This window comes from Bacillus rossius, chromosome 12 (assembly GCF_032445375.1).
Source record: "Bacillus rossius redtenbacheri isolate Brsri chromosome 12, Brsri_v3, whole genome shotgun sequence".
Classification (NCBI taxonomy): Eukaryota; Metazoa; Arthropoda; class Insecta; order Phasmatodea; family Bacillidae; genus Bacillus; species Bacillus rossius.
Window position 1 is genome coordinate 13420345 of NC_086339.1, and position 23166 is coordinate 13443510.

Here is a 23166-nt window from a genome sequence, read left to right on the forward strand (position 1 = left end):
AATGCGCCCGTAGGCCCTATATATTAACTTTCGTAAAAAATAGGGGGGGGGGGTTACAAAGCGTATTGGTGAGCCAAAGTATACGTTATGGTAGTGAAACCATCGTGAAAGACATTTTGTAATCTCGAATAGTCATAACAAGATATAATCGACACTTTAAAAATACCTAAAATTTATCATCTAGAAAAACTCTGTTCAAAAATGATGGTGTCAAAGATTTTAAACATTTTGTTGGTTCTGTAAAGCATTACGAACGCGTTGGTATCTTTTAGGTGTTTTTCAAACTGTTAAAGATACATTAAAATAAAATTAACCTTATACATTTTAAAACATACACTAAAACACAAACTATATGTATGTTTATTTGTTTTTGCTTAAACTACAGAATTCAGTCTCTAAATACTTCCTTCAAACAAACCTTAACTTTGCTGAGCTGATTTAACAGACAAATTTAATCATGTAATTATTTTATTCAACATGGAGTCGAATATACGTAGTCTAACAATTTTGTTGTGTCTCTACAGTATAATGAACGCTGCGCTATTTCTACATTTCAATGTTAACTAAGGGTTGTCAAAAATATGTCTGCATTTTAACGTATTTTTTAAAGTTTTTATGACCATAAATTATAACACAAAGTATTAAAGGACCGTTGTAGTATCATAAAGTTTGCTTTGGCACACTAATAATCTTAGTACATCCACCGACGTTGCGAAAGTTAATATATACCGATTAATCATGCGGGCTCACTATATTTTCAAGATTTCTGAGACTTCCACAGATGGAACCAACGTGTTTACATATTTTCGTTCCACTTCACTTCCGTTTCATTCACGAAGTTTCTTCTGCAATATACTGAGAGTTAAGATGTTTACACACACACACACACCTACACACACACAAATATATATATATAATTGAACAAAATGTCAAAAACTTTTAGTTGCATACTTACCAATAATAAAGTTTTGTTGAGATGTGTATCTCTAAAGCTCCTAAGTATGTGCAACTATTGTACAGATATTTCATGTTACTCGAACAATGGCTTAGGTGCAATGCAACTGGCTCTAGCTGAAGGTAAAGTTATAAAAGTTGCAGTATCATGCGCGGTAATCGATCGCTAGGCCGGTATAGTTTGCATAACCTACTCTCGTTGAACGGAACTTCAGCAGCCTCGCCGCTGCATTATCAGCTATTAAACTATTGTAGTTTAATTATGTTTGCATGGCCTTTGCTTAGCGCTGGCCAGCGAACACACAGCATAACATTAGTGCTATCAAAGTGGTGCTACATTCCCATCATGTTGGATCAGGGAAAATTAAATCGTTGTTTGTCGCAAAAATGATTGCTCTGTAACAAAACTAGTTTAGAAATACATTTTTTCTACTCTAAAGATTATGCGTCTATCTTTTAAAAATATTTTATGAATTGTCACATGTCAAAAATATTTCTTTTTTCTAAATAAGAGCGGTAATCTATATTTTATACATTCTTTAAATGATTTTTGCATTGCAGAAAATTGATTTGAAAGCATTTTATGAACTTAAGCCATTTTTATTTTACTTTATGTCGGAGAAAAACCTTTTAATGCCATACAGTGTGAATGGGTGATGGCGCATGTAAATAAAATTGTTTAAAATTATTTTTTGTTCTTATTCTGTGAGTAAAGTCTAACGCTCAGAAAGTTTAATTTAATATTTACATTATAAATGATTGATTTAATTTATTTGTTTTATGTGGCCCTTACGTCTCGCCGTTAGCAAAGTCATCAGAGAGGGATAACACACTCCGCACAACATGGACATTGGAAAAACATAAAATTGGGGTAGGCTATCGGGACATGGCCACAAGGTTTTAACTTGATTACTTCGTGAAAATGGGATGATCAAAACCTTCAGAGGCATCAGCGCATTTGTTTGAATTATAATAAAGTTATTTTCAATTTATATTTTCTTTAAAATTATTGAATTGTATGTTTGCCACAAAACGAACCTAATATATGCATGTTCTACACGTTCAGGCATAAACAACCACCACGAAATATTTAGTTTGCACCTACCCATATCAAGAGCGGATTCCGCAAAGCTCATAAATTTACTTTAGTTACAAACAACAAATAAACAATACAATTAAAGAACAATGTCCAAGGGTCCGAGTACTTTACAAACTGCCATGTAAACCCACTTGGAAGTAAGTGAATCCCGTCCCGTTTTGAGGACTTTAATTATGTTACTCCACTCCTTGTCAATATCAGTGGCTTGGCAATATCAGGTATATTTATATGAACTCTAATACTAAAAAAAAAATTAGTTGTCTGTAAAGTAGGTTTACGGACGATAGTTTAACGTGAAAACGTCATAACAAAACATTGATGAAATTATAGCATATCTTTATGAATAAAATTGAATTATTTTTATTGAATTATCACTATGTTGTATGGATACAAAGAAGTAGTGAAATGAAATCTACAATTTAATTGATAAATTTACTTTTAGTTGCACTCATTAATTCAAATATGTGTATTACTTTAACGAAGAGATTATTTTAACTATAACTTTTATACATGTTTGCTATTTAACTTCTTCCAATCTGTGTTACTCTGTTAAGGATAGGACGATGATAGGAAAAGTAGGAAACGAATGGCAGTGTTTCAAGTTTAATGTGCCTCGAAAAAGTCAAATCGATGGTTGTTCCAATCGAGTGGAAGAGAGATAGATGCGGCGCAAGCATACAATGAGCGTAACGGGACAATGTGCGTAACGGGACAATGTGCGTAACGGGACAATGAGTCATCCTTTTTCGTGCGTGCAGCCGGCGTTCATCGATTTATTAGACGTCACGTCAAAAGCTTAACGTTACATAATATTTAAATAAAAGTAAGTATATCTGTAAAGACAAGGACTAATGGGAAAGTCCACTTAAAGAACTGTTACCAGAGTTCACCTTTAAAAGGGACCAGTGACGTGTGCACTCAGCTCAGGAAAGAGCTCGTGACCCACGAAAAGCTACTCAGGTACACCGAAGCAATGAATCGTGCCTGGAACATAAGCCACCGAGCGCGCGGTGTTGCTGTGTGCAATGCCTAACCATCAGGCTTCGCTATCTCATTCTACCGGCTAGCATGTAGTAGGAAAATGTGCTGTAGATTATATTGCAATTGTTATTTTCTGGAGAATAAGTTATTTGTTTCTTGTTAATGTAGTGAGAATTTGTTTCCCTTAAAATAAACAAGTGATTTTGTTAAAAAAAAAAGTTTTATCATAGATATTTGAATGTAACGGTAAGAAACATATTTGACCCCAGAATTGATGGAACGTTGCCTAAAATGGGCCAAGCAAATAAAAATTGTGTTCCAAAATAGCTTGGCCTTTTTTTTTTTTGTTCAGAAAATAGCTATGGACACTGGAGTTGCTTGGCTTCTGGGTAGATATCTTCGCCTTCGACGCGGCTACATCTCAGAAGCCAATCAACGCCAGACAATGGCCGCGAAATCCTGCTATCTGTATCCATGGACACCTTTTTTAAAATGCTATGAAATATTTACATTTTCCTCTCGAGTGAAACTTAAATTGTATTTCTGCGTGTTTTGTGTAAATTTCTGTAGTACTTTTTAATGTTTTCTGTTGTTTTCTACTCCAGGCAGTTCAAATATCACCTCAGGAACTTTTATAGAAAACATTTTGTACAGCTTGTTGAAGTCAAGAATTTTGACTTAAAAAAATATCTCTTCACCCGACGGCCGACGTCTGACTGAAAGGATGTCTTAGCGATCAAGGCCGAAAGGGAAACCACAATTTCAGCCTAGTCATTCGTTCCACAGTCGAATGACTTCTTTACGCCGCTAGCAATCAGGCGAATGGAGAATCGGCCGTTACGAATGGCGAATGCTTGCAATTGTCTTCAGCGACCTTGGGAGGTAATTGCTTTCCTTCGTGCGTCCTGCTAGCTTGGTTTTTTTTATACGGGTCTCACATTTTGCACGAAGGCGGTGGTCCTAAAGGCGAAAGTTAGTAACAAAATGACGCCTTATTGTTTTCAGCATTTTTTATGCTAATTTATTTTTTCAATTAAATTTCTCAAAATTGGCTTTGGCAAATAATAGTACGTAATTTATTGGAAAGCCTGAAGTCAATAGTGATTAGCTACTACAAATATTTTCCCTTGTGAAATCTTTGGTGTTAAGTATTGAATTAGTTTTTGGAATGACTATAATTGTAATAATATATTAATAGACTCTTTGTTGTGGTATTTGAAAATTCTTTGGAGTGTACCTAATCTCTAGCAAACATTAAAAGATTTTCATGCCATAAAATCTGTTGGAACCGATATGGCATATTTTGGTTTCTATTTTCCTCCTCCTCCACATTTTAAGAGGGATCTACTGTTTTATTCTTACCGTTACTATCACAAAATCACGGGAGAGATAGGTGTAACGATAAAAGTTCCTAAAATGTTGCATACTTTTATAATAAAAAAAAAGCCACTTAAATGTGTTTCAGTTTTACATTTTGTTGCGTTATACTCTTGATTTTCAAGAGACGGTTGTACAATAACTTTTTGCATACGATTCTTAATTTGAAATATAAGTTTCTAACGTATACAGCAACTGTGTGTGAAATTTACAAATTTTCATTACAATTGTACAAGTTGAAAACTTCCATATTCAGGGACATTACCAAATAAAAATTATAGAGTAGCAAAATGAGTTAAATTTTTGTATGGGTTGAACTTTTTTTAGTATATATTTAAAAGTATTAAAGTCTTTATTTGTAAAGAGTTTGATTTTTTGTTAAGTATGTGTTTTATTTGAAGCACTCCGTCATTTAGTGACGAAGGTAACACAGACAAGTGTATGTTTATGAGAGTGAAAATGGCTGAAACACGTGTTTTCACAATAATTGTTAGTCATGAAACTCCCGGTAAGGATTACTGAAAGCACCCAAGAGCATTTGCATTACACCTTAATTTTCAATTCTCCGCCATCCAATGTAATGGTAACCGCTCAAATCGCATCGTTGTCCCGTGCATGACGAGATGCTGTCACGTGCGTGGAAGGTACTTGGGCCACCCTAGTAGGGCCGAGAGCACCGTTTAACATTTTCAACCTTCAATTTACGAAGAATGCTGATTACGAATTATCCAGGAATCTTTGGAGTAATACGTCTATCTTCGTAAATTCATGGACCCTGAGTTCATTTAATTGGGACATAAATCCAAAAGAATACACTTGGTACATTAACAAAACTTATAAATACATGGTTGTTAAGTACGCAGAAAGAACACACTTATTATGTCCATGTGTTTGTTTACCTTTGTTTAGAACGAAACACAAGACTCGGAAGACGAAATCTGCGTTTTTTTTTTACGAATATTTATTTATTTGAAATTACCAAGAACTCTTCGTTAAAAAGTTCGTAAATTTACTGCATGAGTGTGCCCACACTCAACCACGCGCTTCCCGCCCAGGGCGGTTATACCTGTATTCGGGACCAAGTAATCCGGAGGTTTTCGCAGGTGGGCAACGTAAGCAGAATTTCATTTCGCCCGCTCTTGGCTTCCAGATTTTTTACCTTTGTTAATAGGAATGAATTATTTTTTTAGATTTTTGATGTGTTACACATCTTAGCTCTCGGTATACGGCTTGGTAGGATTGATTACGCGAATGGAACGGAAGTCGCACGGAACGGAAATGTGTAACCACGGTGCTGCCATCTGTGGCGGGTGGCGCCCACCATAGTTCACAAACACAAAGGGAAACGTAATAGTATTAACTGTTTAATGGATTTTTAACAAGATGGGCAGTACTTTAATAAAATTCCTTGCCGAAAATCAGGTCCATAACTAGTATTTATTTTTTATTTTTTCAAGTCTTTCTTACTTTTATCGGAGCCGCTTCATTTTATAGTTTAACCTTTTGCTTTGCAAATCGAATGATTCTATAGTCGACGTAGCTGCTCCGGCAGCGAATTCTAGCGGCGGGTAAGGTAGTGTGATTCGCGTCAAGAAATTTAATTGAAAAAAAAAAAAACTTTATGCATGTATTTAATACGCTTGGGATAATTTTATATAACTCTACGTTAAATTTCGTGTCCGAGTTTCGTATTATGAGTGTATTTGTAACATGAAAACACACGAGTTCGCTCGTTAGCGAGGTTGTATGTTTACACGTCACTGACGAGAACCGAAATACTTGCTGACAATTTTTCTTTATTTATGAAATCAAGGGGAAGGGGGAATTCCCTCATTTCCCTCCCCCTCCCCTCTTGTGGACGCCTCTGAACGAGACGGTTGTTTCCATGAGCGGGTGGGTTTCTCCGTGGTACTCCCGTTTCCACCCACTCATTCGTTCCGTCTGTGCTCCATTGCCATCTCACCATCCCTCGTCGTTTATGGTTACCCAGACGCCGAAGACATTGCGACCTGAAACGCTATAAATATTACGTGTAATGTAACGTGTCTCGAACCTAATAGTCCTCACTAGTAGGACCAGAAGCCTGCGTATTCTTCTGCCACTGTTGTTTTCTGTCAACAGTGTTTTCGAACAACTTCGTGTGTTCCTCGGTGTTGGTGAACAAACACCATGTGTTTCTTTGCAAGTGACAGTTAGTAAAAGGGTTACCACCCGGTACTGCTTTCGAGAACTGTCGATTTTGAGACGTGTCACGTGACAAACAGACTTCACCGTCACCTGTTCACCCGAGTGAGTTGCCTAAGGAGCTTGACAACAGAAGTGTAGACGCGCCTTGATTTCTTTCCCGAGCGTTAGTGGGGGGGGGGACTCCAGATTTGTCCTGCTTGTGGAGGGGAGGGGGAAACGCCTGTTGCTCCAGTGATCTGGTCGTGACGCGCGCTGGTTGGCACACAGGTCTTGTTTTCTTTTCTTTTTTTTCCCACCGGTCGGGGGTTTCGTGACTGTTTGATCTCCCTCCTTAGTTCAACCCCTCCTCTCCGCGCTGCTTCGCTTCGCACCTCGTGCGTGAAAGCAGCGACGCAACAACCGCCCGTTGCGCAATATGCAGAGCGCCGCCCGCCCTGGCGGTCCCCGCTCTTTCCGCGCGGGAGGGCGGGGAGGGAGAAACAGGACTGGTTTCCGATCACAAATAATCCGTGGCCGTGCAATTAAACGTTTCTCCAGTTGCCGTGGGCGGACTCCTGTGTTCGGCTCTTGGGTTCGAGTAGTCGCTTTTAGAAACCGGCTTACAGATAATTTTGTTTCAGTCCTGTACGTGCGTATATACAACCTACTACTTACTGGTTGGTTACGTTTGAATCCATCGCAGAGTTTCTTCTCAATGCATGCATGAATAATAATAATTCAACATCATTGACGACTTATTTTAAATTTTGGCACATCTGATACGACCCCGGGTGGTCTGGCACGTTGGTGGATTCTCTTCTGTTTCCCGAAGTTACTTTCGCACTGCTGCTACTGTGGTGCGTTTTTAGTCTTAACACTGTTGGTTGCAGTGTTTCGTGTGAGCGAAGGCCAGAAACCGAAGTTTCTGTAACTCGAGAAGCGCTTCCAATTCAGATGCCCTCTCCCCCACATACACACACACTTGTTCAAATTATATTATAAACTGGCAACTAATATTCGCAGTGTTCGCGAATATTAGTTGTCAGTTTATACATACACACATCACCCGGAAGTTGCCTTGAGAACCATCGAACAAGCGTGTGTATTGTAATGCTGATTTCCTCCAATACAGAGACTGTTCCAGCTATATACTTCAGTGAACTCAGAAATCCAATTCTATAAGGCCACAAATAACTAACAGTGCATAATTTCAGTGTCTTACGTCGGATGACTGAGCACAGAAATTTTTATAGCAACTGGACCACAATCATTTAAATACTCTCTGTATCATAAACGTTTAGAATTTTTTTTGTTACTAAAATTTTAAAACATTTTATAGGTTTTTTTTAGACAAATTAAAAACAAATGCATTCAGAAATAATGGTATGGATTGATTATTAATTTTATTCCGAGTTTCCTCTGAAAACCTACCCAGAAGTGGGGCCCTATTCAGGGACACGTATTAAGTTAACATGTAGTTTTAGTTAAGCATGAATTACTACAGGCTGGATCATAAGTCTTCATACAAACTGCCAAAAATTAACAGGAGAAACATTGTTAGAGTGACCCGTTCTTTTGTGTTGACATGGTAGGGAGAAATGTGGGTCATATCATGTAACTGCATCAAATGATAACAGTAGTACGATTAAAACAAACATTTATCACCGTTTTCGCCATTCTTACGGACATTTATGGACCAAAAAATTAAGGTCTTATCCACCCAGAATGGCATAGGCCATCCGTAAGAGAATTTCCTTCTCGCACAACTAACATATTTAACTGAACGCAACGGAGCTGCATTTGAAAAGTTTTTTTGCAGCAAGTAACATCACGAGGTATTTTACTGAGTACCTCTTTGCCTTAATGGCGGGCGTGTGCAAACTATCTGTGACAATGGAGTTTTATTTGTGTACTTTGCACAGAAAGTGAGGGTTGTTTTTACCAACCCAAAACTTTGAAATCGTAAAAATTGAACTGTAGAGGAAACACAATAAATATTATAGCGGAATGCTTTCTTCTATCTTTTAGGAACGATGCAATTCAGTAACATTTTTAGATATGTTAAGTGTTATTCAGTTAGTAAATTTGTTAGCTCTCACAAACTCTTGCATTTTCCCCCCATGATTTTGAAGGTTTGATAGACAAATTAATTTTTTATAATTTTTTCTCATTCTCAGTTCTTTTTCATTAAATTACTTAGTACACTTATTTTTCTTGTTTACATTTTTTTTCCGTTTGGAAACTACATTATTCTGTTACAATAACGGTTTTCTTTATAGATGTAAGTATAAGTAAATGATTATAGTACCTTACATTTTTATTTTACGTTTTTCTTAGGTGTTACGGTTTTATAATTTAATTTTTAATAATTTATCGTCATTAAAAAAACTTTTAACGTTCTGTTTTTAACCTTTTTCACACATAAGTATAAAAACTGAACGTAAACATTACGACTTGAAAATTGTTCATTTATGTTTATGCTATTTCATATATTGTATATAATGCTATAAAGTACCGAGATTTCGAGTTATTCAATCATGGTGTCTTTACTGAAAAATTTGTTTGTCTTAAAAATACATGTTATCATCTTGAATTTTAATCCCCAGGTAGTAACGAAAATTACTTGGAATATTGACGAAGATATATAGTTAAACTTGAGGAATTTTTGGTTGAATGACACACATAAACAAATGTTAGGTTTTTAAGCGTTTATTGGTTATATGGCCAGAGTATGCATACATAATGAGCACGATGAGGTCAGTCTGAAGTGATGGAAGTGACGTGAGGATGCGGTGTGAACTGTAGGCTGTAGGTTCACTCAGCCAATGATCTTGGAATGTGATCCATATCCAAGACCGCCTCCGTACGCTAGGGCGGGGGCGGCGTACGCTCGGGCGGCATATGCAGCGGGAGCGGCGTAAGACAGGGCGGGGGCGGCGTATGCAGCGGGGGCGGCGTAAGACAGGGCGGGGGCGGCGTATGCAGCGGGGGCGGCGTAAGACAAGGCAGGAGCGGCAGCGATGGCGGGGGCGGCGTATGCTCGGGCGGCATATGCCGCGGGGGCGGCGTAGGACAAAGCCGGTGCAGCTGCGATTGCGGGAGCAGCGATTGCTACGGGGGCAGCGACCTTGGCGACGGCGGGGCCAACGGCCAGGGGCGTCTTGTGCACGACGGCGTTGAAGCCGTTGACGGGGTCGGCGGTGTACTCGACGGTGCGGCGGGTGCCGTCAGGCTCGTTGAGGCTGTAGCTTCCCTGGACGACGTCTCCGTCGCGGGTCTCCTGCTGGTTCTTGGAGTCGCCGGTCAGAGCGTCCTGGATGTCGTAGGAGTAGCTGTACTGGGGATGAGGGTCGTAGTCGGTGTCGATGGCGGCGGCGACCTTAGCCACGGCGGGGGCGGCGGCGTAGGAAAGGGCAGGTGCGGCGTAGGCGGCGGGTGCGGCGTAGGACAGAGCGGGGGCGGCGTAAGACAAGGCAGGTGCAGCGGCGGCGTAAGACAAGGCGGGGGCGCCGTATGCTCTAGCGGCCACGGGGGCGCCGGGGGCCACCACGGCGGGGGCTCCCAGGTAGCCGGCGCTGGCGGCGGCCACGAGGGCGGACAGGAGCACAAACTGAAAGAAAAAAAAAACACATCCAGTCATAATCGACGAGATGACCCGAGACTCATCTTTCACTAACTCCAACCCTCTCACTAGTTATCCTCTTACTGTACACTGTTAGAAATTACAGTAAATTTACGGACTTTTCAAACGAAGAATCATCATCAATAAAACTGAAGAGTTCTTCGTAATTTCAAATATTTTAATCTTCTTATAAACTACGCTGTTTTTTTTTTTTATTTCCCGAGTTGTACGGTTCGTTCTAAAGAAAGATAAACTTATGCGCGGACAAAATAATACGGTTTCTTAACAAGTTTTAGAAAGGGTTATTAAGTAACCAATATTTTTTTCATTTTGGTTTCATGTTCAAAGTAAATTGTCTCAGTGTCCGTAATTTTTTACGAATATCCGTGGTTAAATTGATAACCAGTGTTCTAGGTGATAGCCTCACCTGGAGTGCCATCTTGCTGGTCGCAGCGGCTGTGTCTGGCTGCAGTGGTCGGACTGAAGTGCCCTCTGCAACCCTGGACCGCCTCTTTTATAGCGAACTGACCCTTTCTGGTCGCAAACTGCAACTGCCCTGCTCTCTCCGTCACGTGGTGGGCGGCCCGCGGATTACCGGTTTCCCCGCCCGGCGCAGCCCCTACGTGCGCGGTCGTTGCGCCAGTTTCTGCGGTCGCGGAAATATCTTTGCAGTTATTTATTGTTTTGTGTGTCGGTGGGGGGGGGGGGGGGGGGGGGGGGGGGCGGCGCGTAAGGCGAGAAGACGCCCGTTCCTGTTAGTGTGGTCAGCGTCTCGACGCAGTGCGGTCCGCCGGGCGAAATGTCAGTGGGTTACCGCTTCGCCGCCCCCCCCCCCTTCCTCCCTCCCCATACACCACGAGTCACCACCCCCTCGTGTGCCACGGCCTCGCTGCGATACGAGCGCTTTTTTTTTAAATTTAGTTTTATAACAACTCTGACAATAATTCCCCAAATTAAACAGGACATTTACCACTCACAAAAGCAAAGCTTGTTTGTGAGTGCACCTAATCACTTCAAATCTACGTGCGTTATTTGGATTAATCATAACATTTTAAAAAATAGTAACAGTTGACAAATAAATAAAAAAAATAACTTAAGAAAATTTACATTATATGATATAAAGTTTAAAGTTAAAATGAGCGGTAAGTTGAAGTACAAGATAAAGTATAACATTGTTTAAAAATAGATATCTATACATAAAAAGTAAAAATAATTTATACATTTAAAGGAAAATGTACAAGTAGGTACGTTACAACAGTATACCAAACATATACTAAAAGTTATATACCCCACACACTATTGCTAACATCAATTAACAATTGATAATAAATAAAAATAACTTAAGGAAACTTACATTAGTTTGTATAAATTTGAAAGTTTAAAAGAGTGATTAATTTAAATACAAATAAATTATACAATCTTGTTTAAAAATCTAAAATTAAAAAAGCAAAAATTTATATTAAAAGGAAAAAGTACATAAATTAGTTACAACAGTTGGTATATAAAACCTTACGAAGATATAGAAATATCTTCAAATCAGCCAAAAATTGACTTTTTTTTGGAGCAAAAATTTTAAAGATCTCTTGGAAATTGTTTTATGAAATAGAGGGTTATGTAAATTTATGTTCTGTGTATGCCCTGGCCAGCTAGTAGTTTACAACTGTTTAGTTCGGGTCGTGAAGGTGCGATATTATTTTGCTATGTGAATATTAAAAGTGGATTCTTACTGAAAATATGTAAAAAAAGTAATTTATTTTATGATTGTTTTTCTTTTTACAATGATTTTGGACAAAAACATTGCCGTGTATATTTTTAAGTACAATAAGAAAAAAAATGTTAATATTACTCTGGATGCCATCTTTCAAGGCTTTTCCCACTGTCGGGTAACGGTTTTTTTTTGCACGTGTTCGTTTTACATTGACACATTGTGTCACCGCTGTAAGTGCCACAGTCGCACGCAGCGCTAGGAGGCTGCGCTGAACCGTGAAGATGCCTGACGCCATTCAGAGCGAACCGTCAGTGCTTGGACGTGTCTTAGCCTTGGAAAAGTGTATTATGCAACAAATATGAAACTAAAATATTTGTTAGTACTTATTACACCAAAATAGTCTTATTTTGATTATTACCTGATAAAAATATACAATCAAATCATTTGTAATAATAAGCATATCAATTTCAGAACTTTTAAGATAAAGAAAAAGAAATCGAAAATTGTTGCGAATTTGAAACATGTGCCGTTATTAATTTAAAAAAAAGGTTACTAATGTAAACTATGTAAGATCAAAAAATATAATAATAATATATTTCCTAATTATTTAGGTTATACATTCTGGTAAAAAAATTCATGTTACATAAATTACATTCAATGAATTTACGATAAAAATATATTTTTTTTGTAACTGGACTTAAGTTTTGTCAAATAGCTGATTGATTCATGTTTTTAGTTACATGTCGGTGCTAAACGGTGTAATAACTCCCATTTCGGTGTTATATGTTGTAGTAACATGCATTGCGGTGTTTTTTCGGTTTTTTATCGCAATTCACGTTATACTATTGTCCCTATTTATTAGAAAAAGACGCCGAAAGCTTAAAACCCTTTTTTTTTTGGTCAGTCTTCGCTTGAGTGGAGAGCATGTCTCGTTGTAGTAACACCTACTGTCAGCCTGAATTTACGGCTGTAAAAGCGGGGCCTTGACCTGCCTTAGAGGGAGTCTAGTGGGTTTAGACTTGACACTTCGACTCAGCGACGTGGCTATGTACAAGCGCGGTCTCGTGTACCGGTGGTTGTGTGGGTGCTGTCGTTAGTTCATGGCCAAGCCCTGCAGGATTCTGTTTCCCAACTCACGGACTGTCCTGCAACATTGCAGAATCAACATTACCACTTTCCTGGTGGGGAATTCTCGGCCAAAGTGAAATAGCGATTGTTAAAACACAGTTGTTTCTAGATTCGTCAGTTAAAGTTTTTTTTTTTCGTTGGTCATCACTATAAACATTACTCATTTTACAAGACTTAAAGTAAATTTGATTGATATCGTTCAAACATATGTTTAGTTGAATTGGGTGCATTTAGAGACAGTGAATTTCAATAATGTCTTAATATAAACATCTGAAGCGGTCATCGTAAAATGATGTCATCCCTTATACGTCGTACAGTTAAACGAGTGCCGATATTCCATTATTTTTTTCCCGGTGACGAACACTTCTAAGCTCCACTCCACTCCACTCTTTGTTCCAGTTAAATTTCGTTTCCCCCGCATGTGCCAGCCACGTGAACAATGGGTGATTAAAGAAGGCCAAAAATAAGTTCACGTTAGTTATCTGCACTTTTAAAAGAATTCGTGAAATTACGTTTACAAAGGCTTTAGTAATATTACATATTTGTTGCGTTATTTAAAAAAAACTAGTACGGATTGTATTTTTACACATATATATAAAATATTTTCGGGTTTTTGTAAAAAGACGCGATGTAAACATGTTATTACGTTAACGTAAGTGTTAAATTACACATGTGCATTCATAAATAAAATTTCATATCAAGTGTAAAGATAATCATTGTCCTTTTTTTTTATCACTACATTTTACTTTTAGGCGCCCAAATATAGACTTGGGAAAGTGATAAATATTCATCGAGGTAATTTACAACTAGATACCAATGAACTGTAGAAAAAAACGTATGAGGTAGAATTCGATGAATTACTACCAATTGAAGTCCGTAATGTAGTACGACTTTCGGAAAGGTTTTGCATCAATTTTCGTTTCATGATCTTTATACACCAAAACCATTGTAATTCGCAAAATCCTATACAAACTATATTAAACTAGTTATTTCTAAGAATATTGTTGAAAAAATGATGAATATGACAAACTAGTTATTATAAGTATTATATAATAGCTTCTTCTGGTGCAGTGTTATTCTTATGAGACTACGATTTGGCGATGGCTTCTTGTGGCGGCTTGCCAATCGTAAGGATTCGGCCATGTTCGGTCGTTTCCGCCGCTAGCTAAGATTGGGACCTTGTCGACAATCTTCGCTAACATTCGTCTTTTTCATCCGCAGTCCAGCACATTGGTTGGCACTAATGTGCAAATATCGCCTAGAAAGCACAGTGTCGAACACTATTCATAATGTTAATTTCATCAGTGTTCCTTTTAATTAACCTTGGCATTTTTAATTATTTGGTCTTGAAATTTAAATGTTTAAATGTTTGAATGTCACCATGGTTGTTGTTTATTTATTATGGTTGGCTGTTGTAATGCCCAAACTGGCACTGTAGTTTCTCATATCAAAGTAATGAGGTGTACACTCCACGAAGCGGGTAAGAGCACACTGAATCGCACGAAACCAGAGGTTCCGGGTCTCCTGATGACGTCACTCCGATGTGATTGTGTGTGAAGCTTGAAGCCTAACGACCTGCATATTCAGTTTTGCTTTTCAATTAAACTGACTGCTTGTACTAGCAGATTAATGTTGATTGGGATTTTCGTGTTCCTCTTTTTCCGAACACGCAAAGGCAGTGTATTAAGATTTAACCTTTAAAAAAAACCTAATGTAGATCGAAGGTTTTCCCAGTTTTTGATGTTGACCCACGTATGTGTGGTCGATTGTACCGGCGTTTCGCTTCGCATTGCGACAGGCATCTGCAGGGTTGAGAAATTCTCTGTTGATTTTTTAACCCTAAAGATGCCTCCTGCGATACAGAGCGAAATGGCGTTACAATCGACCTCTTCGACGCCGCTCAACACTCTAAAGCAAAAGCAGTTATTTTCTTGTGAGAAAAACCTAGCTTTTGAAATAAAAAAAGTAAATCTTATATTAAACACTCTCCCAGTGTCTGGAGTTGTTCAGTGATCCCCGCACCTATGTTTTCAATTTTTATTTACGTTTGTCTGTCTAGTGTTTTGTTAAAAATATGGACATTAACGGTAAAAGGTAAATTATATTTTTATTATCTTGTAACATAATGTGCTGGTTCAAAACCCATTTCAATTCATGATTTCTTACTAGAAAAAAAATACTTTCAGAGATTTTATTGCCATAAATGTTGGGATTATACCGGAAATTCGATATTACGCAAATATAAAACCCGACCCGAGGATACATTTTCAGGGAAGAACATCAAAATACCGTAAGATAAATTTAGTAGAAATTTAGTTTTAGGTTGGATTAGAAATACTTTACAAGAGTGAATTGATCATATTTTCCGGAGGAGAGCCTTCGAAAAAGTATATAGCCCCGGACCCCGCGAAGTCTGGGCAGCCTCTGCCAATCAGCCACTAGCTCGTGGGCCATTAGCTGTTCGGTCACCAGCTGTTCGGTCACGAGCTGTTCGGTCACGAGCTGGTCGACCACCAACAGGTCGCCGTCAACCGGTCGAAATAATATTGAATTATAGTGCTTTGTCTTTGAGATGATAAGTGTTTTTTTGGTGGTAAAAATTTCACCCTTTAGAATTATTAGTTGAAGACTCTTCGAAAAACATACCAGACAAAGCACAAGATAAGTTTCCCTCAGAATATGAGTTCTTAGGAATTGGTGATATAGGACGGGTTAGTGATTGGGTTGGAAATCAGAGTAAGTAGTAAGTTTTTAAGCTTTTATTAGTTATATGACCTGAAAGAACATATATAATGAGCACAATGAAATCAGTCAGGAGCGGTGGAAGTGGAGTGAAGTCGTTGGTTGCTGGTAGGCTTAGCCGATGATCTTGGCGTGCGATCCGTATCCAAGCCCAGCACCGTATGCCAGACCGTGGGCGGCGTAGGCGGCAGGGGCGGCGTAAGACAGCGCGGGGGCGGCGTAGGCACGAGCAGCGTAAGCAGCGGGGGCGGCGTAGGCGGCAGGTGCGTAAGCTCGGGCGGCGTACGCAGCGGGGGCGCCGTAAGACAGCGCGGGGGCGGCGTATGCACGAGCAGCGTACGCAGCAGGGGCGGCGTAGGCGGCGGGAGCGTATGCTCGGGCGGCGTACGCAGAGGGGGCAGCGTACGACAGGGCCGGTGCGGCGGCGTAGGCGGGGGCAGCCACCTTGGCGACGGCGGGGCCAACAGCCAGGGGCGTCTTGTGCACGACGGCGTTGAAGCCGTTGACGGGGTCGGCGGTGTACTCGACGGTGCGGCGGGTGCCGTCAGGCTCGGTGAGGCTGTAGCTGCCCTGGACGACGTCTCCTTGACGGCTCTCCTGCTGGTTCTTGGAGTCGCCGGTCAGAGCGTCCTGGATGTCGTAGGCGTAGTTGTAGGACGGGTTGGGGTCGTAGTCGGTGTCGATGGCGGCGGCGACCTTAGCCACGGCGGGGGCGGCGGCGTAGGAAAGGGCAGGTGCGGCGTAGGCGGCGGGTGCGGCGTAAGCTCGGGCGGCGTACGCAGCGGGGGCGGCGTACGACAGAGCGGGGGCGGCGTAGGCACGGGCTGCGTACGCTGCGGGTGCGGCGTACGACAGGGCGGGGGCGCCGTATGCTGCAGCGGCAACAGGGGCGCCGGGGGCCACCACGGCGGGGGCGCCCAGGTAGCCGGCGCTGGCGGCGGCCACGAGAGCCGCGAGGACCGCAAACTGAAACAAGAGCACCTCCAGTTATCGAGGGCGATGTGACCTGACTCAGCTATCACAAGTTCGACCTAGTGGAGATGTAAGTCCGAGGGTTTCTCTCGGGGTTCTCCCAGTCATGGCCGTCTCGTGTCTGCAGGCCTTGCTGAGATGACGGCTGCTTGGTGCAGTTTGAAGCCTCACCTTAAGCGCCATCGTGCTGGTTGCTGTGGGTGTGTCTGGTCGGAGCTCCTGGACTGAAGTGCCTTCTCCTGCCCTGGGTGGCCTCTTTTATAGCGAACTGATTCCTTCAGGTAGCAAAATACGGGCTTGCACTCTCTCCGCGATACCTTTCAAGGGGGGCGGTTGTAGATTACCGGTTTCAGCAGCTCGGAACACACACACACAGCCACGTGGGCGTTACGCCAGTTTTGTTCTCCTGGTTTCATTCTTTTTAGCGATTAGTTTGTCTGTTCGGGAGTCCCCGGGCCTACGTGCGTGGTCTTTGGGTCAGTATATATATATAATTTTTATTGTATATAATGCAGTTATTTATTGTTTGTGTGTCGGGGAGCGGCGCGTAAGGCGAGAAGACGCCCGTTCATGAGAGTGTGGTCAGCGTCTCGACGTAGTTGGGTCCGCCGGGCGAAATGTCAGTGGGTTACCGCCGCGCCGCGCATGTCTGGTTGATACACTTACCTCCCTCCTCCTCCTGCTACCCCACGAGGGTTAGCTCCTCGTGTGCCACTGCCTCCGGCCACGGTCTCACTGCGATGAGTGCTTTTTTTAATTTAGTTTATTAACAACTTTGATAATAATTCCCTTAATTAAACAATTAATTTACTACTCACAAAAGCAAGCTTGTTTTCGAGTGCACCTAATCACTTTAAATCTACGTTCATTATTTGGACTAATCTTAACATGTTAAAAATAGTATCAGTTGACAAATAAATAAAATAATAACTTAAGAAAATTTACATTAGATTGTAGGCTCTATAAAGTTTAAAGTTAAAAAGAGCGGTTAATTTAAGTACACATAGTAACAATTAAAAAATAACTTAAGGAAACTTACATTAGTTTTTATAAATTTGAAAGTTTAGAAGAGCGATTAATTAAATGCAAATAAATTATACAACATTGTTTAAAAAAAGCAAAATTTTATATTTAAAGTAATAAGGACATAAGTTAGAACAGTATATAAAACCTTACGAAAATATTATAGAAATATCTTCAAATAAGCGAAAGATTTACTTTTTCGTTTCAATTTTTTAAAAAGAATAATTACTTTTTTTGTAGCAAAAATTCTAAAGATAACTGTGAAAATGTTTCATTAAATAGAGGAATAAGTAAATTTAATTTCTTTGTATGCCCTGGCCAGCTCTTATTCCACAACTAGTTCGGGTCGTGAACAACAGTATATAAAACCTTACGAAGATATAGAAATATCTTCCAATCAGCCAAAGATTGTGTTTTTTTTGGAGAAAAAATATTAAAGATCTATTGGAAATTGTTTTATGAAATAGAGGGTTATACAAATTTATGTTCTGTGTATGCCCTGGCCAGATCGTAGTTTACAACTGTTTAGTTCGGGTCGTGAAGGTGCGACATTATTTTGCTATGTGAATATTAAAAGTGGATTCATACTGAAAATATGTCAAAAAAGTAATTTATTTTATGATTGTTTTTATTTTTACAATGATTTTTGACAAAACCATTATCGTGATATAATATCTTTGTTTTTATTTAATTTTTTTCTAATAGTTGGAATTCAAGGAACTCTTCTATCTCTTTCGGAATTTCGTTGCCGTGTATATTTTTAAGTAAAAGAAGAAAAAAATGTTAATACTACTCTGGATTCCATCTTTCAAGGCTTTTCTCCCCGTCGAGTAACGGTTTTTTTTTTCACTTGTTGGTTTTACATTGACACACTGTGTCACCCCTGGAAGTGCCACAGTTACACATAGCGTGAAAAAAACTGTGCTGAACCGTGAAGATGCCTGACGCCATTCAGAGCGAACCGTCAGTGCTTCGACGCGTCTTAGCCTTTGGAAGTTGAAGAAATTTACTAGCAGGAACAAGATTTTATGGTTTTCTCTTTAGGATAATTTGTTTTTAAAACAGGAAATTTTGGTGTTATTGATTTTATTTTTACATAATTTCTTTAATTATTAAGAAAAAAATTATAATTCAACAAATATGAAACTAAAATATTTCTTAGTTCTTATTTCACAAAAATAGTCTAATTTGTAATTATCACCTGATATACAGTAAAATTATTAGTAATAAAAAAGCATGGGGAAATTTTCTAGACGGCTCAAGGAAGCGATTGTAATACCATTGCGTAAAGGGGGTAGCTTTGCATCCTCAAATTTTAGACCAATCTCTATATTAAGCAACATTTCAAAAATTATAGAAAAATGTGTTAAAAAAACAATTAATGTCATTTTTGGATAACAACAAAATGCTGTCTGTAAACCAGTTTGGGTTTAGAAAAGGCTTAAGTACAAATGATGCTCTAATTAAAGTAACAAACTTTGTGCACAAAGCAATACAACAAGATAAAAAATGGATTGCTGGAATGTTGGATCTTGCTAAGGCTTTTGATACAGTCTCACATAAAATACTTTGAGATAAACTGGATAAAGTAGGAATAAGAGGTTTGGCAAATACTTGGTTTAAAGGTTCTTTGGAGGGTAGATCTCAGAGAGTCAAAGTAAATAATACATTAGGAGACATCCTATATATAAATATAGGCGTCCCACAAGGCAGTGTTCTTGGGCCAATTTTGTTTCTGATATATATAAATGATCTATGTAACTTAGACATAACGGGGCAGATAGTTTCTTTTGCAGATGATACTGCAATTTTATATTCATCCGACAATTGGCCTTCGGTTTTTGAAACGGTAAATAACGAACTTAAAAAAGTCAAATAAATATTATATGATAGTTTTCTTTCTCTAAACATAAATAAAACCAAATTTATTACTTTTTCTGCCAACATTTTGGGTCAACCTATCGAACATAAACTAAAAATTAATGTATGTAACGAATTAAACGTTAACTGTGAAAAATATAGTGTAATAGAAAGAGTGTAGGATATAAAATACTTAGGTATAGTGCTCGTCTCTTTTCTAAAATGGGATAAATATGTTTCTTATCTTACGAACAAGATTCGATAAATTGTGTATAATTCGTTGAACTAAGAACAATATTATCTATTGAAGGTATTAAAATGGTATACTTTGCTATTTTTCAGTCTGTTATGCAATATGGCATTCTGGCTTGCGGAGGGATGAGTAAAACGTCAATTAAGCCACTTATAGCAATTCAAAAACTTATCTTACGAGTTATTTGATATTAAAAGTTTGTTTATTAGAGCTGCAATAATTAATATGTATCAAAGGGATAATCAGTTAAACTATATAGATCATAACTATCCTACACGGCATAAACAGAATATAAATTTACAAATCCCTCAATTTCATAAAACAATATCTCAGAGATCTTTAAAATTTTTTCTTCCAAAAATTGTTTTTTTCCTGCAAAACTATAAACTAAAAATAATTTACAAATGAAAAAAATATGTTAATATTTGGCTACATAATTTAACTGATGAAGAGATGGCTTTAGTATTTAAGTAAGTTTTATATATTGTTATAACTTTGTACCTGTACTTTACTTAAATACTAATTTTTATTTAATTATTTTTTCATTTATTCATGTAACAATGTTATAATTTATACGTTTTTTGTTTATACATAATATTGAATTTTAATAAATTGCTCTTTTTAACTTTTTATCTTTATATAACTAACATTAAGTTTCTTAGGTTATATTTTATATATTTATTTCTCATATATTATACATTTACAAATGTTTACAATCGTCAAAATACCGCTTGTAATTTGTAGTAACTAGATGCACACACATACAAGTTTGCTTTCGTGAGTGCTAAATTTCCTGTTAATTAAGTGAATATTGTTAACAAAGTGTAAAAAAGGGAAATAAATTTTTACATTATTATATTATATCATATCTAAATCAGAACTTCTAAAAAAAAAGAAACCGAAAGTTTTTGCTAGTTTCAAATATGTCCCGTCATTAATTAAAAAAAAATAGTTACTAATGTAAGAGATGAAAGAACAAACAATATATTAATTTATTTCCAATTTATTTAGGTAATTCAATCTGGTGCAACATTTGTTACATAAATTACATTCAATGAATTTACGATAATTTTTTTTTTGTAACTTGAGTTAAGTTTTGTCAAATAGCTGATTGATTCGTGTTTTAAGTTACATGTCGGTGCTAAACGGTGTAATAACCCTTTCATGGGCAAATATTTTTTAGTGGTAAAATATATTTTTCATGCTTATTAATATACTTTTTAAAGTTTTTGTTTATACTAAACATAGTTCGTATAATTTTAATTTGTTTAGGCTTTTCTCCACAGTATGTGGGAATATATCATCCCTTAACCCATTTGCATAGGTTAACTAATGGGAAACATACTTCCTACATTCAATTATTTGTTCTGCAATAGCTAAAGAAACTCTAATTTACATTATTTTGCACACATTTTCGAATTGGTATTTTTATGTTTACTAATGTTTATTGTGTATTTTTCTATAACTTTCGAATTTGTACTACAGGAAACACACATGCATATTTATATATACAATACAGAGATACACCATCAACATTCAAAAAATTCTGATATAAATTCAGTAATAAAATATTATAAATATTATTATGTACATATTGTTTTAGTAACTGGATGTACATCTATGAAATGTAGACTAACGTAGCACAACAAAGGTAAATTCCTGCAGACATACACAACCTTCAAATAATTATGACAATCAGATTATGTACAGACCTTGCTAAAACATGCTTATAAATATTTGCATAGGCATATCTAGGAGAAATTCAAACACTTCAGACTACATATAAACTGGTTTACATATTTGGCACCATAATTCTACATTTCATGGAAACGTCTGAAGCATGGGTCAAGACAGAGTGCAACATTGCAGAGCATACATTCAACTCTAGTCCTCTTCTCTTCTTTACATGTGCTACAGAGCCGGCAACGTCTGTATTTGACATTCTTCTTTGGAAGGTGTTCGCCAACATTCACGGTGCGAACTTCATGTGGTACTCCAATGCTTCCCTTCTTCTTGGCAATAAATACAGGTGGTCTGCCCCTTCTTTTTTTGGAAGTATAGCCAGAAATAAGCTGCCTTGCTAGATGAATTCGAAATGAGAGTTGGTCTATATCCCTCTTCATAGTTTTCATCAAGATAAACGAATTTACTATAGCCAGATCTAGCAGAAAGTAGAAGATCCGATGCCACCATTTGGTGACCTTCTTCCAACTGCATATCTTTCCCGTAGTTGATCAAATAGGCCAACTCCTCCCATCAAGGAATTGTACATACGAATGGCAGTTGGGCATGATATGGCAGTTGGGCATGATACAGCAGTTTTCGTTACATCTTTGTTCCTCCGTGTTACCTAAGTAGTGTCTTTGGGACTGTTTGCAGTGGATAGTACTGTAACTTGTTTAGAGTCTTGCCATTTCACAGCTGCAACAGGTCCTTTCACTGAAAACATAAACTCTCCTCGCTGCAACTTGTCTTTTGTTTTCATCATTTCCGGTAGACCTTTCCTATTCACTCTGACAGTACCAATCGCATAAATTCCATTTTCTAGCAGTGTCACCATCAATTTCTATGAAGTAAAGAAATTGTCAAAACCACAATAGTTTGTGAACCAGCCAGCTGACTGCACATATTCAAAACAACTCTTTCACCAAGCCCAAGGTCATTGGCACAGTCAGTTTTCCCACAATAAATGTCTAAGTTGAGAATGAAACCTGTAAGAGAGTCTGCTAGACAGCAGGATTTATAGCCTCTTTTGACAGGCTTCAAAGGCATATATTGTTTGAGCACCGATATACCTTTGAATGTAATCATTGACTCATCGACAGATAGTCTATTTGAGTGCTGATAGACTTTAGAAAAGTTTTCATTCTCCGACTTCAGAAATGGTCGCACCTTGTGAAGCTTGTCATATCCTGCCATGCCTTTAGGTTTCGCTTCCAATTTATCGTTGAGATGCAGTGCCTCAACCAGTTTCTTGAAAAGTTTTAGAGTCATTATTTTGGACACTGACTCTACACCAAGAATGGAATCAGAACTCCAGTAGTTACACAAGTGAGGCAGCTGATGTATTCCCGTTATAATGAGCATTACAAAAAATGCCTTTATTTATTCTGGTGTAGTATCCACCCAGTTTTGAATTTTTATAGGCTCTGGATTGTCATTCCCACGATGTTGACATTGTGTTGCATATACGTTTGTTTGTTTCACAATATGATAAATTATATTATCATCCATAATAACTGAGAAAAAATCTATTACCTTACTGGTTTTTGAAAATTTCT

The 23166-nt window shown here is 38.3% G+C and overlaps 3 protein-coding genes across 5 annotated transcripts in view; 1 reads left to right on the forward strand and 2 right to left on the reverse strand.

The window, feature by feature from the left end:
- The window catches only part of LOC134537554 (neurobeachin-like protein 1), a 611081-nt gene that overhangs the window by 335359 nt on the left and 252556 nt on the right, over positions 1-23166 (forward strand). The gene's annotated exons all lie outside the window — the stretch shown is intronic.
- On the reverse strand, positions 9271-10750 carry LOC134537560 (cuticle protein 21-like). The gene is made up of 2 exons (XM_063378125.1): positions 10627-10750; positions 9271-10187 (listed from the first exon to the last, which is right to left on the reverse strand). The coding sequence occupies exons 1-2, from the start codon at positions 10636-10638 to the stop codon at positions 9396-9398; spliced, it is 804 nt and encodes a 267-aa protein (XP_063234195.1). The 5' UTR covers positions 10639-10750; the 3' UTR covers positions 9271-9395.
- LOC134537557 (cuticle protein 21-like) lies at positions 15780-16976 on the reverse strand. Its single transcript, XM_063378123.1, has 2 exons — positions 16921-16976; positions 15780-16743 (listed from the first exon to the last, which is right to left on the reverse strand). Exons 1-2 carry the CDS (start codon positions 16930-16932, stop codon positions 15892-15894), a joined length of 864 nt encoding a protein of 287 aa, XP_063234193.1. The 5' UTR covers positions 16933-16976; the 3' UTR covers positions 15780-15891.